The following is a 15,314-nucleotide window of genomic DNA, read 5'->3' on the forward strand; positions in this document are numbered from 1 at the left end:
AGTGGCGTTGGCAATGGACCTTTAGGGTCTTTTGGACCCGAGGGACTTACCCGTAGGCGGCTAGCGTCGGGTCGTAGGGGTAGTAGCCGCCGGAGGGTTGCAGGCCCGCGGACGTCCACGCAGACATCTCTCCGCCGCCCTCCTTCAGCGCGTAAGGGTTACTCTGAAACACCGCACGACTCTATAAACAAACATGCCCACGGCCCTTCGTTGTATCCCGCTATCCTTGCTAACTGGGGAAGGCCACTTGAAGTTTCAGTTTACCTAGGCTGCAGTTGAGTCGGTAAGTTTTACATTGATCAAAGTATCTTTAATTAAACATTTTTGTCCTTCACTTCAAATGATGTTAGTTATTTATATTGTCTCTACTGTGCCTGATGTACGATTTGATTAGAATTTAACATGAATGCAATCTCTATATATAAAAGTAAAAGTGTTAACCGACATAACTTAAAAAAATATATTGAAACATCATTTTGTATCGCGGTAGGTAGGTACTTGATTATTGTATTCTCATCGGATCTCTTAATAAGTAAGATTTTTTTTTCAGACAATTGGATCATAGGACTATTGGAAAAGTGGAAAACCCGACTTGTTTGACATGTAGGTACAGTTTTTTTTGTTTTAGTTAAAAGTGAAGGTAAGGAATTGGTTGTAAGGGTAGAAAAAATCTTTGTGTATAGCTTGCTCTACCAATTTTTTTTTCTAGCTACATATAATAGGTAAATTGTGCAAGTACCCCCTATGCAAGAAAAAACGCGGAATCCCTTTAAAATAAGTAAAAGCCATTATAATGGATCCGAGTGTCGCGCGTAATCTTTTTAAACCGTCGTTAGCTAATATCTCGGGCTCTCACATCGCTAAGCCCATGTGTAAGCAGATAAATCTCGGCCTTAATACCTCTCAGTCAATCGGCCTTACAAATGCGCCAGCGCCAGCTCCAATTTAATTAAAGTTAACTTCATAAAAGGGCATAAACGCAGGAACAACAATAAAACTCCCAAGTGTACGGGCTGACATATCACTAGCGTATTTGCATAATGTATGGATGCGAAGGGGAAAACTATTAAGGCCTACGCACCCTCTGCGCCTGATAGTTGTTTAACAGTGTTCGAGTGAGGGCCGGAGGGTTCCCTCAGCTATTCGCATACATTAGACGCAACTAAATTAAAAGTGTGAACGATTCCGTCACTGACGGCCCCAGTCTTTGACTCCCCCAATGTGACTTGCGCGATAATAAATTGAAAAGTGTTACGATATGATACTCCCATATGGAGCACTGGCCGCGAAATAACTGAGTAAAATTATCTCATTTACTCCCTCCTTTTAGGATAATGTTAGTTTAACGCAAAGGCTTTTCACACAGATGTCTTCACGTGATGTTAGAAAAAGTGGTGTTTTAGAACTTTAAGTCTTTTTTACAAGCTTTTATCTAAGTTGCTCTGTTGTTATGGGTTGAATCTTGGAAGAGGAAATTAGCCAATTTTTAGTGGTCGAGTTAACGCATGATATGTACGAGTATATTTAAGTTTGAACAGTATATAAGTTAAAAAAAAATCAGTTAAAAAAAATTAATGCACTAAGACTTAAAAGCTAAAAACAAGCATATTATCTTCAAAATAGACACCTTTATAGATATCATTGCAACTTAATTTTAGCGAGAATTTATTAATCGTAACATAACGTAGGTATGTTGTCAATCTGGGGGGCACGTTAGTGCCCCCGCCAAAAAAAAACAAAGGCACGGCCGTACCATACTTTTCTCGAAGCCATTCAGGCTATTTTACACATATTTATTGACCGCTTGAAAAACACTGTATATTTTAAAATACGAATTCAATATTTAAGTCCGCGCAGCCAATACAGTTTGTACTCGAACAAACTATATCCTCGACTGCATCCTGACCGTTTAAATGTACAGGTGATACATTACTTTTATTATAATTGGTCGGAATTTTGAGCGCGAAACACTTTTTTTCAGCCCAAAACAGAGTGTTCGGGTTAAACTGGGCATTTTAACTAACGCCGAAGGTTGGGATAATTATAGTAAGCATGATGCATGTTTTGACGCCCTGTAGTTGCCGCGAAGTTATTCTACAGGATGTTTCTTTCAACGCATTAATATAGTAAACGACACAATCTCGATTCGATCGATTAGGCCAGCGCTCTTGCGGTTTCGGTAATTCAAATTCAAATTCAATTTTTTTATTGTTTCGTACCTCATGAGGCAAAAATGAATATTTGTAGCTCTTTCTCGGTCGTCTGTCTGTTGTGCGTCTCATCCGGCCAGCTCAAGTTGAAATTAATATGCAATACTAAGAGCTACGGTCTCTTGCGACCGTGAAAAAATAAGTTCCTGAGTTAACGTGATAAAACGCTACACCCTTTAAAAGTGTACTTCCATACAATTACCGTGAGAATCAAATCTTATAGGGTTCTTTAAGTAGATATAGAATTGTTTGAAGGCTTTACAGCACAAGTAACTAAAAGAAAAAAAAACGTGAAAATCACTGTTCCAATAAAACACACCAATAACGGAACATTCAACAGGTCAATTCAAAGTTAATTCGTCTAGGAAACTAGTGACCTTACTTATACTGTTTAATAGTGTAAAAAAAATCTTAATTTGTGGCGTAATATTAGGTTAATTTTGTATTATTTTGGATTCATGCATATTTGACAAAAAGGGTGTACAAAATAAGTTTGTTAGATGTCTGTTTTGTACAGTCGACTTCATAAACTTGTAAGCAAAAGTTTGATCAAAAATATCAGAACACGCTTCTACGCTGTTAACAATAGAGTGGTGTTCAGATATTTTTGATCAAATTTTTGCTCGCAAGTTTATGAACGCGACTGTACATAACGTAAATGCAACTCTTCAAATTTGTGAATTTTACAATTTCATCTCTTAATAATGGTAAAATTATCCAACAATTATCAGTCAATTACCAGAGGTAAAATTTGCCCCACGGCCTTCCTAGGGTTTCAAATTATCTAAATACATACCAAATTGAATCTATATCGATTCAGTGGTTATTATAGTCTTTAATATCTCACTGGACTCCCTCAGCTTAGATCACGACTTCTTGAATCCTGAGTGCGTGGGGTCTATAACATAATCTAAGCTAATTTATTGAATCAGGTAGTATTTTGCGGAGGTCCATATCAAAGAACTAAAAACAATTACTTTGCTCACCCGCAACCTAGGTCAGCAAAATAATTGTTTTAGTTCATAATCTAAGTTAGCATATCGCAGCAATGTAGCAAAGACTCGTACATTAATATAATTAGCATTTCAATTAGATACGTTGGTACACCATTGTTTGATAATTGCTTAATTATTGTCCTAGGAGGTTGTTATTATTTACCAGGTTGTTAGTTGAAGTTATTCGAGTTAGTCGAGACAAATTGTCCGTCATAATTAAAAACAATTATGCGATTGCAGTTTTTCTTGAGCGCGTGTTTAAGATTGCAGAAAGAGACGGAAAATTGGAATATGTCTAACCTCTTGACTTGAATATACATAGGTATACGGTAAATAATGTTTCACAATATCGTACTAGTAAGTTTTCACCGCGTGTGATATAGTCGTAGACACTATAATTTAAACACAGATCATTCTAAAGGCAGTCAGGACTTTCATCTCAATGTAACTTCGATAAGTTAGAGCAGACGAAACTGATACCATCTTTTTTTGTCTTCTTAACATGGTGACCACGCTATCTTTGATGCGTGGATTAGACAGATTCAAACTAGAAAACAAAACGCATTTAAATTTAAACGTCCAATGCTTGGCTGATAGAATAAGCGTATATCCCCTCTGTTCCTCGAACTGTGACAAATTCACGTCCGCAACTCTTTAGTGTTGCCACAGATGAAAATTACGCCTCCGGGGCTGCCAGTGGCAGTTCCCGCTGAGATTTATGACCATTGGCATTAAACGCGTCAAAAAGTTTTGTCTGAGATTCACACGGTAAAAAAAAGTCCGAACAAAAACATTGCCAGTTTAACGTAACAAGTACGATTTGAATTCGCCAAAATTAAGTCTGAAAATATATAAATCACTGCCATCTAAATTAAGCAGCATATAAGCGTAAGTTTTTTTTACCTAAGCAGAAACTTACCGTTCCGTACCTACCTAGTAACACGCAACATATAAGTAGGTGCTCTTAATTATCTGTGATATAATATATTTGTAATAATTTTCCTTTTTAATTGAAACTGACTCTTCCAAAAAATTTGAACTTTAAAGCTAAATCGAATAATAATTTTAGAAAAATTATAGTATTATTTGAAAAAAGAAAACATTTATTTAAAATTTAATTTTACCGTTTTTTTCGCATGATTAATATGTATACTTACTTATCTGCGCCATGTTTAAGTTAGCAGAAACGCCTCCTATACCGAAGGATTTATTTTCAAACTTAAACTCTCCTGACAAGTAGCACTGAGTTTTACCTATTTTCTTTCACAAGAAGCACAAATAATTTACGTGGTACTTTTTCCGTTTATTGAAGTAAAAATTCAACAGGTCAAATGAATTTAATTTCTTCAAGAGTTAAGATAGTCAATTATGCGCTGTTTTGGATTATCATCATTATCATATCAGCCGTAGGACGTCCACTTAATTACATATGTCCATAGCAATATGTCCACTTAGTTAGCATACATAAATAAGTAGGCCTCCTATTAGCAGTTTTGAATCCATGTTTTTTGAGATATGAACGAGACTAAAGTCCTAATCCTCTTTTGACAAAGCGTAGGTGTTGCCAGTGATAAAAATTGCATCCTTGGGGCTGGCGGTGGCAGAGGTCGCTCTAACCATGAGTGATGATTGCCTCGCCCCTAGCATTAGCCGAGCCGGCCGAGCGCCACGTGCCTGGCCCATGATTACATTACCTACCTATAATACACGGCTTTATTGAGTTTGCTTAGATAAACAAGGGTTTTGACACTAATCTCGATGGCATTTTGTTTTTGAATGAAATGTAGTTAAGATTCAGAGTTGACGCGAAATGTTTTTAACTGCGACTGTTTGGTCGTATAGCATCACAATCCTTGTTGTCGCGAGGAACTAAAAATAAATAAAAAAAATCACTAACAAACAATTGTTTATTTTTCAATCCGAGAAATTTGATCTAAAAAAATGGCATGTACTGAGGAATTGGCAGCCCTATAATTAATCCGAATCATTATTTTTTACTTGTGGAAAAATTGGAACCAGTTTATATATTTCCATCAAAGATTAAATAAAACCTTTTTGTCCTATTAGGTACCTACTAGGTAGGGATTATGTAGATATTGGCCACATCATTACAAAAAAGTTACTACAATAGCATATTTATAATCCGTAAAATCTTAAAAATGCTTTTGGGATTTCAACTCTTTGCAAACCTTTTCTGAGATATTACAGTCAGTACTAACTTTATAGATAACCACAATAAGCAACCAGTATTAATAATTAATAAAAAAATCTGTAAAGCTACATTTTGTTCAAACCAACGGTTTTCAAATAATCAAAAGAAATATAATTTTATTCATATGCACTTTATTATTGATACGGCTTTGTCACTCCAATAGATAGGTACGTATGGCAGAAAAAAGAACAGCTGCACTCGGAATAGATAAGCAGTGGACTAGGGGTAGAAAGGTGTCAAAGTTGATATCAAAACGAATGTTCATTGGACGCGAACAAAACACGTTCGCTTGTAGAAAATGCCAGCTTATCTACTTACACAGGGATATTAAAGTGCTAACTGTAACAACGTATCTCATGGCTGACGTCCATAAATAAACTATTTCCATGCACTACGATGACTCATTAAAATATATGCCCTGTTAATTAACCGGCATAGCCATCACACACTCAATAAACAATCTTTAATTCGTGCTTAACGCATTACAAAGCTCGTTTATTAACTCTAAAAATCGCATCCTAACCAATTCGTCCCCCTTTTCCGTAAGACTGAGTCTAACAACGTATTAATCAATTCTCCACAGAGTTCGCGAGTCAGCGCGCCAGATAGACTCATTACGCCAACCCCAAATAAATATAAACAGAAGCGAAAGGGGCTGGCCCCACTATTAACGTTATTCACACGCGCGAGAAGATCCATAAATAAAAGCCAACTAGGATGCGACCCTTAAACAAAAAATCGATCGGCCGCGAAACCCACCGTGAGGGTTCAGTATGAAACGCGCTCTCGCCGCCTCAACTCCAACGCGTATCGCGAAATTTTCACTGAAACTCGCAGCTTCTCTCAGGTATAGTAATGCTATTTAGAATATACCTGAAATAATTAACAACGCGACGGAAAATATCCCAATTTAAAACTATATAAGTTGTACTAGACTAGTAGTAGCGAGTGCAAAATCAACCCTTTAACTGCTCGGCTCCAGTTAATGGGTGCGGGGAAGTTAATCCATGCCACTTCCAGGACGCCCGCGCTCATTTGAATCGAACCCTAAAACCCCGAGTGATCGGTGCGGTTATAAATAAGGCTCGTTTATTTCATTGCATTAAACTGGTGATAAGTTATTTGACGGTTCATAAATTTTTGCCCCGTCGGTGGTTGGAGTTGCTTACTGACTGACCCCCGAGCCTCAGGCGCCGCGCCGCCCCGACTCTTTGCCAAATCGACTACACTTCATCATTTCACAACTCAGCTTCCTGGCTACTGTACGCAGTTAAAGGCTCGATATTACTTGGGTGTCGTGTAGTGTTTAGCCATTTTCTGCTTCATAAACTGTATTGGTGTTAGTTCGGCCGAGCCGAGCCAAAGTTTGGTTGGTGATTGGATTATGGATATGACAAAGGAAAGGCGTTGCGTGCTGCGGCGCTCGCAAACGGCTTTAGAGTTAACACAATATCTATGTACATATAAAACTTTAGTGAACTATCTGGATACTCACTGATTACATGATAGCTTTACCTAACTCGCAAGAGCTATAAAGCTTTAATCACTTGTTTTTTATATAAAACATTGGTAGTAATAAAAGTTTTAAGCTCGATTTACATAGAGCGCAATATTATTCTAACAATAAAAGTAACTACGATGCCACGGTGCCCCATACTAGCGAAATCTGAAAGTGAATTGTAGCAAGTGGAAAAAAAGATGACTGTAAGTGGATAAAAGAGCGAGTACAAACGAAAAAGTCATTTCATGCCGCACGGTGGAGACTCGATTGGCAGCGTGTGCGCGACTATCGATCCTGCGCTGGGGGTATTAAGAGCTGTATTTGCAGTGCACGGGGACGACGTGGCTAAGTTCAATAAAGCTTTCCCCCAAATAAGCCATAAAACGAGCGGGCCCGGGCGCGGGTATACTGTAGGTATGTTGCCGTTCCAATTATTTGTTTGTGGAGGCACAATAATTTTATTTTACGTTTTATTTAACATTTATTTCGTTACGGCAATTTCACGGGTATCAAAGAATTGCTAGATTGTGATTTAAACGAAATTGGTTATTTTCCACTTGGCGGAACGTTGTAACGCCGGTATCGAGTTGATATTATTTTATTAGGCATGATATTGTGTTCTTAATCACTCCAGCACTAACAACACGCATTATTGAAATGCGAACGATTGCCCATAATTGCAATTTGACTCGGAATCGGTACCGATAAAAATATTTCATGACTTATTCACATTTTCGTGTGTATTTTTCTGTTTCTCTACATCTGAAAATAGAGTAATTTTTGTGTAATGAGTTTACAACGTAAGTATTCCACGCAACGACTAGATTTGAATGTGTTCCGTCATGGGGACGCTCACGTCGGCGGCGCGGCGTCCATAAATAAATAACCAATAAACCGGGATTAAACAAGTCAATTGGAGCTCAGGAGTAGACAATGTGCGGTCACGTTTAACTGCCGCGCGGCGGTAATCGATCGCGGCCGCCGTAATTCAATGATCGTAAACGCTCGCAATGATATCAATTAGACGGGCCCGAGACCGATAAAGCTCCACTTTAATTAGGAGAACAAACAACAGACGGTCTTTAATGAGCCGTGTGGAGGGCGAGAGAGGTAATTAGGTCGGGGGAGAGGGCGCAGCCGAAGGCGATCAATTATTGAGCCTCCGTGATTGATTCGGCGAGGCGCGGTCGCGGTTGCGCCGCCTCGCACACCGATCTCCAACTACCCCGCAACTCGCGCCACAGCCACACTCCCAAACACTCGTAGGTATTAATTAACACATTGAAAACTTTACACAACCAATTCCTGAATACCTTTAAGCGATTTGAATTAATAACTCGAATTAAATACAATAGGACAGCTCGTAAGAGTTTCCGGGCCCCGGTGGTCGTATAACGCATTTATCTGATGCTTTGCTAATAGCCGTCATTGGAGGGTAAAATGCAGCTGTGAAGTGACTCCACGTATAAATTACTTATAAAATAGGGACATTAAAAACCATTTAGAGCAATAACTATTCTACAATGAACATTGTAATAAATAAAGTGAATAATTTATACGTATTATTTTGATACAGGAATGAATGTAGGAGAGGTGTCAGTGTTAATGGTGAGGGGGGAGGCCGGGGAGGAGGACAAAGCGCCCCCGGGGCGGCTTTGTTGCCGCGGCTTCCCTGCCTATGACATCTGTCCGAATCGCTACAATAACCCGCAAAAAACTCACTCCAAACTTGCCAACTGTAAAGCGGCTCTGCGATTATTTTCCACTGAATATGGGTGCAACTAGAGACTCAGACGTCTTCATTCATGTCATTGTTGCCGCTGACATATCATTTATTCCGTAGAGTTCCCCGGTGGTCGTTGTTCGATTAAGAAATAGTGTCATAATATTATAAACGGCGTTAAATTTTTGCCATTTCATGGTAAGCTGGCCCTTTTTGTGTTTGTACTGCAAAAAATCTTATGGGCTTAGGAATAAGCCTGTTTACAGAAGTAAAGCGAGTGCTGCTTTTCCTTTAGTCCTATTATACGCGGATTGACATGTTTCATTATTTGCAAATCCCTGTCGTGAATAATAATAGGCATATACGTACCTACACAATAAGAAATGATAACTGATTTATAAAGTCTCAAAAACGACTTACTTAAACACTAGGTTGTAATACTGTTTAGTTATTTATTTAAGTAAATAGTTAACAGAATTATAACAAACATATTTCTTCATTCTTCCAAAAACTTCCAGAAGCGTACTTTTAATTTAAACTTTGTCTTCGTAAAATGTTTGTTTTTTATCCATCGGACTCAATGGTGCAACAGTCTATATACTGTGTGCGGATTCGTCACTAATTTATCACCATTTGACCGCATGTTGGTTTTTATTTCGACATTTGCATTATAACGGGCGTGTCGTAAAAATTCAATTAAGATTTCACTATTCATTAAATAAGGATTGGCGTATCGCTGAGTACTTTGAGTTTATGATTTCACCGAAACGAAATTACAACATTTAAACGGTAAATAAAACCAACAATTGCAGGTTATTTTGCAATTCGTTTAGTATTAAAAAACAACTTCATAGGTCGCCTTTAAATGGTACTTTAAATTAATAGCCCTGTTTGTATAAATAGAAAGTCATATCGCATTTTTAATATTTATTACCTTACTAGCTGTTGCCCGCGACTTCGTCTGTGAAGAATTCGTGCACTGTCTGGCAAGAACTATGAAAAACGGAATAAAAGTACCCGATGTGATACAGATTATAAATTATCTGTATACCTTTTAGATGTCAGCCAAATCCGTCTAGCCGTTATTATGTGATCAAGCCACAAATATTACAGATAGGTCAATCCTGATCTGAAGCTTGAAACCCCTTGTCGGCTCCTTTCAAATCATAAGAACTCCGAGGAGTTTCTAACTCCAACCAACCTATATTGGATCGAGTGGCCCGCGATCGGTGATCCAGCACTCAATTCGCTTACGTTCAATCACATAAACTCGGATCGTATAGTTCGGTCGGGTACCGATGGGTGCTGAGTCGGTACGCCGTTAGTAAATCTGAAGCGACTCAAAATTCAAAATGATCATTCTCAAGAATCGGAATTGCAGTACCTCGGTAACAGAATTACTTAGCTTTCGCTACAGAAAAAAAAATGTTCTACCTACATAACTTGATTCAATATAGAAGTATCGAAATCAATAATTGGGTTCGGTTTCGCTATCGGAGCTGGATTTAGTGATCACTTGTCGGAATCGAGATTACCCATGTCTAATAAACATACGAACATCTTCATAGAATTTCTCATCTAAACATTAGTAGGATAGGATAACATCGTATTTATTTTAAATTGGTCCTAAGATAAATTCTAAATAAGCGTCACTCAACCAAACAACAAGCCGACCGTTCAACGCCCACAAACGGTACCCTAAACACGTATTAAAATAAAAAACAATATATCTAGTTAAAACTATCTCATTTTTCATCGGCACCTTATTTTTTATTCAACTAATGCTTAGCGCGGCGGGTGAGGCGGACAAAAATTACGTTTTTTTTTTACTTCCGGCCAAGATAACGAACTGAATAAGCACCTTTATGATGTTAAATGGTCACACATTGCTTCGCCTGAGACGGACGCGACCGCGAACACTGTTCATACTAAGCTGTGTTTATTAACTTACTCGCAGGTAAATATATTCATAATTAACTGCTAAAGGAATTGAACTTAATAATTGTATAAAAAATCGATACTCTCATTTTTGTTTTTAAATATTTACATGAAATATCATCTTCAACTTATTTAATAAGCAGAAGTTGCCATTGTAAAACGCTCTGTTTTTAATTCAAAAATAATTGCCTGTTAGGTTTTACTACCGCTAACCTCAAATTTAATGTTGCAAATCATTGAGTAAATTTTGGGTTATAAATTTTGGGCTCGGCTGGACACGCCTAATTGAATCTTATTTGTTTAATTAACCATTCAAATCCAGTCGAGTGTGGAACAACAGGCCATAAGAGAAAGGCAATTTAACTACATGTGCATAAAATGGGGAGTAAAAGGAGACAGTTGAGACATTACCATATGTTCGGATGTAAAATTAGAGATACGTGCAAATCGCGAATGTAGGTATCCATTTCGAACCCAAAAAGGCAATTTGCTGGTCGGTTATTCGGTCGGCTTCTCCTTGCAATTATCCCGCATTAGACGACTTCCTCCGGCCGCGTCCAGGCAACTTTCCTCTCAAGATTGATCGCGAATGCCTTCGCACGGAACCGGTCACAATATCCTCCGGTTCCGGCCCAGACAAAGGGTCATAACTAACACATTTCCTTTAACCGCCGAGACCGCTGACTAACGCCGGCCGACGTATGACCCCGCAAATGATCGAGTGAATTATCGCATCAACGCGGTCAAGATACGGCCCATGATAGTGTTGGAAGTGTATTCAAACAATAGTAAATACATTTAGCTGGGGTATTGTTTGATTTATAGTGGAAGCGTGTAGGTAATTTATAAGAGTGGTGTCGGACGGAGGGCCGAGCGGGCGAGCCGCGGCGGGTCGCCGGGAAATCGGGGAAAAGCCGAAGATTTATGAGCAGCCAGCCAGCGCGGCTGACCGCGAGCCGCGCTGTTTGCCCAGTCATTAAAGTCGGCAAGTAAACGCTTAGTGCGAAGATGAGTATATTTGCGGAGCAATTAACGCTTTCGAGGTGAGACGAGGGTTGCAGAAACGCGATTGTTTATAAGTCATTATTGTCGCTCCGTCAGAGTTGCGACGGATCGATTCGCAAACACGCACGGTGCTTTATATAGCCGCTGCTTCGTCCATCCAGCACTTAGACGGTATCGGTAACATGCTTATGTGACCGGCAGATAAGGGCGGGCACACAGAAGTGCGCCTACGTCACTATCGCAATGTCAACAAGCGGGGTGTCAATCACTACGAGGCGGTGCCTTACAACATTTTATCAGATGTCACATAATCTAAGTATAACGAATTTGTGTCAAATCGCCGATGTGCCTACTGATAAGCCCACCCACGTTTCGTCGGCTCATCGACTCCATTGCTTAATAATACCTATGTACCGGCTACAACGCATATAGATACGTCGTGATTACAAAAATGACATATGTAAGTCGGTGATTTATGAATTTATCAACGTGGTTTTGTGTATCTTACATGGTCGCTGACACTGAGTGGAGGGCGGCCCGATATGACAAAACACAATCATTTCAGATAAAATAAATGTTTTGTCTTTTGGCATTTAAGGATTGCTGAATTTAATTAATGAACCAAATAACTATTGAGCGTATTTGTATCTCGCGTATCTACCTATTTATCTGTAATCTATTTTATAAGTGACTCTTAAAAGTGCTACATCAATGTTTGTATTCCGATTCGAAACTGCAATAGGTATGTGATAAAGTTTTCGTGTAGCAAGCGGCGTCCAGCTCTTTATTAGTACCAATACATCCATTATGATATTAGTATCATAAACACCCCTTTATCTATGACACCGTGCAATCTAAAGATACCTTATCCATTTATAGAATATCGATAAGTACTTAGCGACATATTTGAGCACCTACAGTACACATCATGGCCGACACATATATTACAGTGTACTCTCACGACACCTTATACTTTAACGTAGTTCACAGACATGGATCGATGGTTCATTTGTAACTCTCCTCTTTCCTATTCCAAGCTAATTAGAAAATAAATAAAATGTAACAAGACCATTAGTCAGAAAGAGAGGTTGCAGTGACTAATTGATTGGCGATAGAATAATGGTCGATCTACCTGTTTTGCAGCTATATTTACACGAGTGTTGCACATACAACACACTTCGGGCATTTTACCAAGTGACTAAATTGAGAAATTTTACGGCTTGCAAGTGTGCACTGCAATTTCTGTTGAATGCAATACGAGTTCAAGATTATGAATTAAGTACTTACTCGAGAAATTGATTTTTGCGGTTAAAACCATTTATAACTGACCTTTTTATAATGCAGTTGTAAAATTTACATTTAATGTGACAGTTAACTCAACGATAACATTAAAATTGAAATATTGTTTAGGACTTATTTTAGGATTTCTTCAAATACTCGTAGTGTTTATGTAACATTTTAGTAAGTACCGAAGCAACCAAGCTCTGGTCGGGCTAGAACTTGCATACACGCGTATTTACAGAGCTAAAACCAAGCTACATCAATTAGTGTCTCGAAAACGTTTAATAATTTAAGTCTTTAAAGTATGTTCTTTACCCGCACCGTATTGAATTCCATTCATTAAGTCCATGGCCATTACAAATATACGTTTTTTGCACTACAAATAGGTTACGTAATTAAGTATAAAGCGAGTTTTTTTATGTCCACTAGTAACATTATCGTTTGCAAATACCGATAAACTGTACATGTAATATTTACTAATACAGGGTCAGAAGTATCGGAAAAAGCATCAGCACAATTCTTATGTCTTGCAAGACTGCGATACAGTATAAAGAGTCAACAATCTTATTAACAGTTTTTGTACCTATAGGCGTAGAAAAAGAATTAAGGATTAATAGATAATAGAACAAGTGGTGATCAACAGCATCAACGTTATCCAAGATATATATTCCTTTCTAAGTTGATCCCAATTAGAGAACCCTCTGTTATTCTCCCGAATACATTCAAATAAATTCGAAAGCATATTCAGCCGTAAACTATCATCCGAATAGCGCTAACGGCAGATTTTATTACAAATTAAAACCAGTAGTGGAAAGCAGTGGCAATAGTTGCATGGCTGTTACAGGTATCGTACGTTTGGTAATTAGGTTGGGAGTTAATGTTCAGTGATTAATGAACAAAGCGGGCAACAAGCCGACCACCCACGGGGAGTAGACGGCTTAATAAGACCCTCATTAACACCTTAATGGCTATTCTCAATTCGCCTGATTCCTCTTCAGATTTGTTTATTTTTCCTTCTCGGTCGTGCGCGCGTCGCCCGCGCATCTCGTGTCTTGCTTCATCGCCCTCCTTTATTGAATTTCTGCTCTCCTTTTTCTAAACTTATTCTCTTTGACTTAAGATTAGTGACTTATTTAAATTGGCATTTTGTTACGTTTTTACAGTCGGCCTGGACCGTTGCTCGTTTTTTTACCCTCCTCTTATCTAACTTTTAATTTAATCGCGATATCTAATGAAACGACTGTGAAACTTTTTTTTCCAGATTGTCCCTTAGATGACAGCCTGGCTGTTATTTTAGATTAGACTCGCTTACATAACAAAAACACGCGACAGGGACGAATTAGTTATTTAAATGTGTTAAAAATAGAACATAAATAATCCCGTCTTGGCTCCTAAGGTTACAACTAGGTGTTTTACATATCTAATAACGTCGGACGTCTTTAATTCTCTGAATCGCTGAAGCTAATGCATCACGCGAGAGCAAATATCTTCACGCCATGCGCGGGATAACAATCGAATCGTCTAACGTTTTGCTTGTTTTAATCGCTGTAGCATCCGCGGAGCGTTAAGTTTTCAGCGTGAAGATTCGTCCATGTGGTGGTAGTAAAAGGAAAAAACAGGAGCGTAAATAAACATCAATGGCAGATGCGCTTTTCACGAGTAGCAGTCGTTAATTTGGAATGTCGCCGTCATATGTCTATCAGGCGGCTATAGCGCAATATGGGGGATGGGGTTCATCGAAGATTTCCGTTTGCAATAAAGAGGGAGCGCGGCCGGCGCACATGCCGGCGAGACATATTACCTCCTCGCAATTTGCCAGCTCTTTATTAAAGCGAGATTACGCTTCTGTTTATCACATAAACACGAATATTTAAAATGCTGATTTACATACCCCTTAAATACTTTTGTGCGATGCTAGATGTGGCTCAATAAACAACCTACAGAAATTTCAATAAGATGAATGGAAATGTTATCACTTTGAGGAAATAGGTACCATTTTATAGGTAGAGTCATTCATGATGACGCGTGCCGTGGTTCTTATTACAATGTCGTTAATGGCTAATTTTGACAAAATCACGCGTCTTCGTGGATGCCACTTACTAGGTATAGTACCAAAATTACCACTTTTACGCCTCCTTTTTGTGCTTTCGTAGATAGTCACCAGTTGAATGGAATATGGTATTTGACAACTCCTGAATTTGCAATATCTTAATATTATTATGAAAATATATCTATAGACAGTGTTTAGCGAAGAGAAAACTGAAATCGGTTGAAAATTGGATTTATAGTGATTTTTTGAAAAATCCCTGTCTCTTTCTCAAACGCTTTTCTCTATGCAGCAGTATGGCGCTACTGGCGTGTGCGTCTAGTCTTGAATTTTAAACCTTTATAACTTTGTTATTTATAAAGGTAGCTTAAGCCGCAAAGTAACGCCTGATTCAATAAATTA

The 15,314-nt window shown here is 38.4% G+C and overlaps 1 protein-coding gene across 2 annotated transcripts in view; it reads right to left on the bottom strand.

Annotated features, from left to right (window-relative positions):
* LOC141436291 (homeobox protein caupolican-like) overlaps nt 1-15,314 on the bottom strand; it is a 64,658-nt gene that overhangs the window by 16,801 nt on the left and 32,543 nt on the right. For both annotated transcript variants that reach the window (XM_074099207.1, XM_074099200.1), the window contains exon 3: nt 51-163. In XM_074099207.1, coding sequence (XP_073955308.1) covers nt 51-163 — 113 coding nt within the window. The remainder of the gene's footprint in view (nt 1-50; nt 164-15,314) is intronic.

The sequence above is a fragment of the Choristoneura fumiferana genome, chromosome Z (genome assembly GCF_025370935.1).
Source record: "Choristoneura fumiferana chromosome Z, NRCan_CFum_1, whole genome shotgun sequence".
Taxonomy (NCBI): domain Eukaryota; kingdom Metazoa; phylum Arthropoda; class Insecta; order Lepidoptera; family Tortricidae; genus Choristoneura; species Choristoneura fumiferana.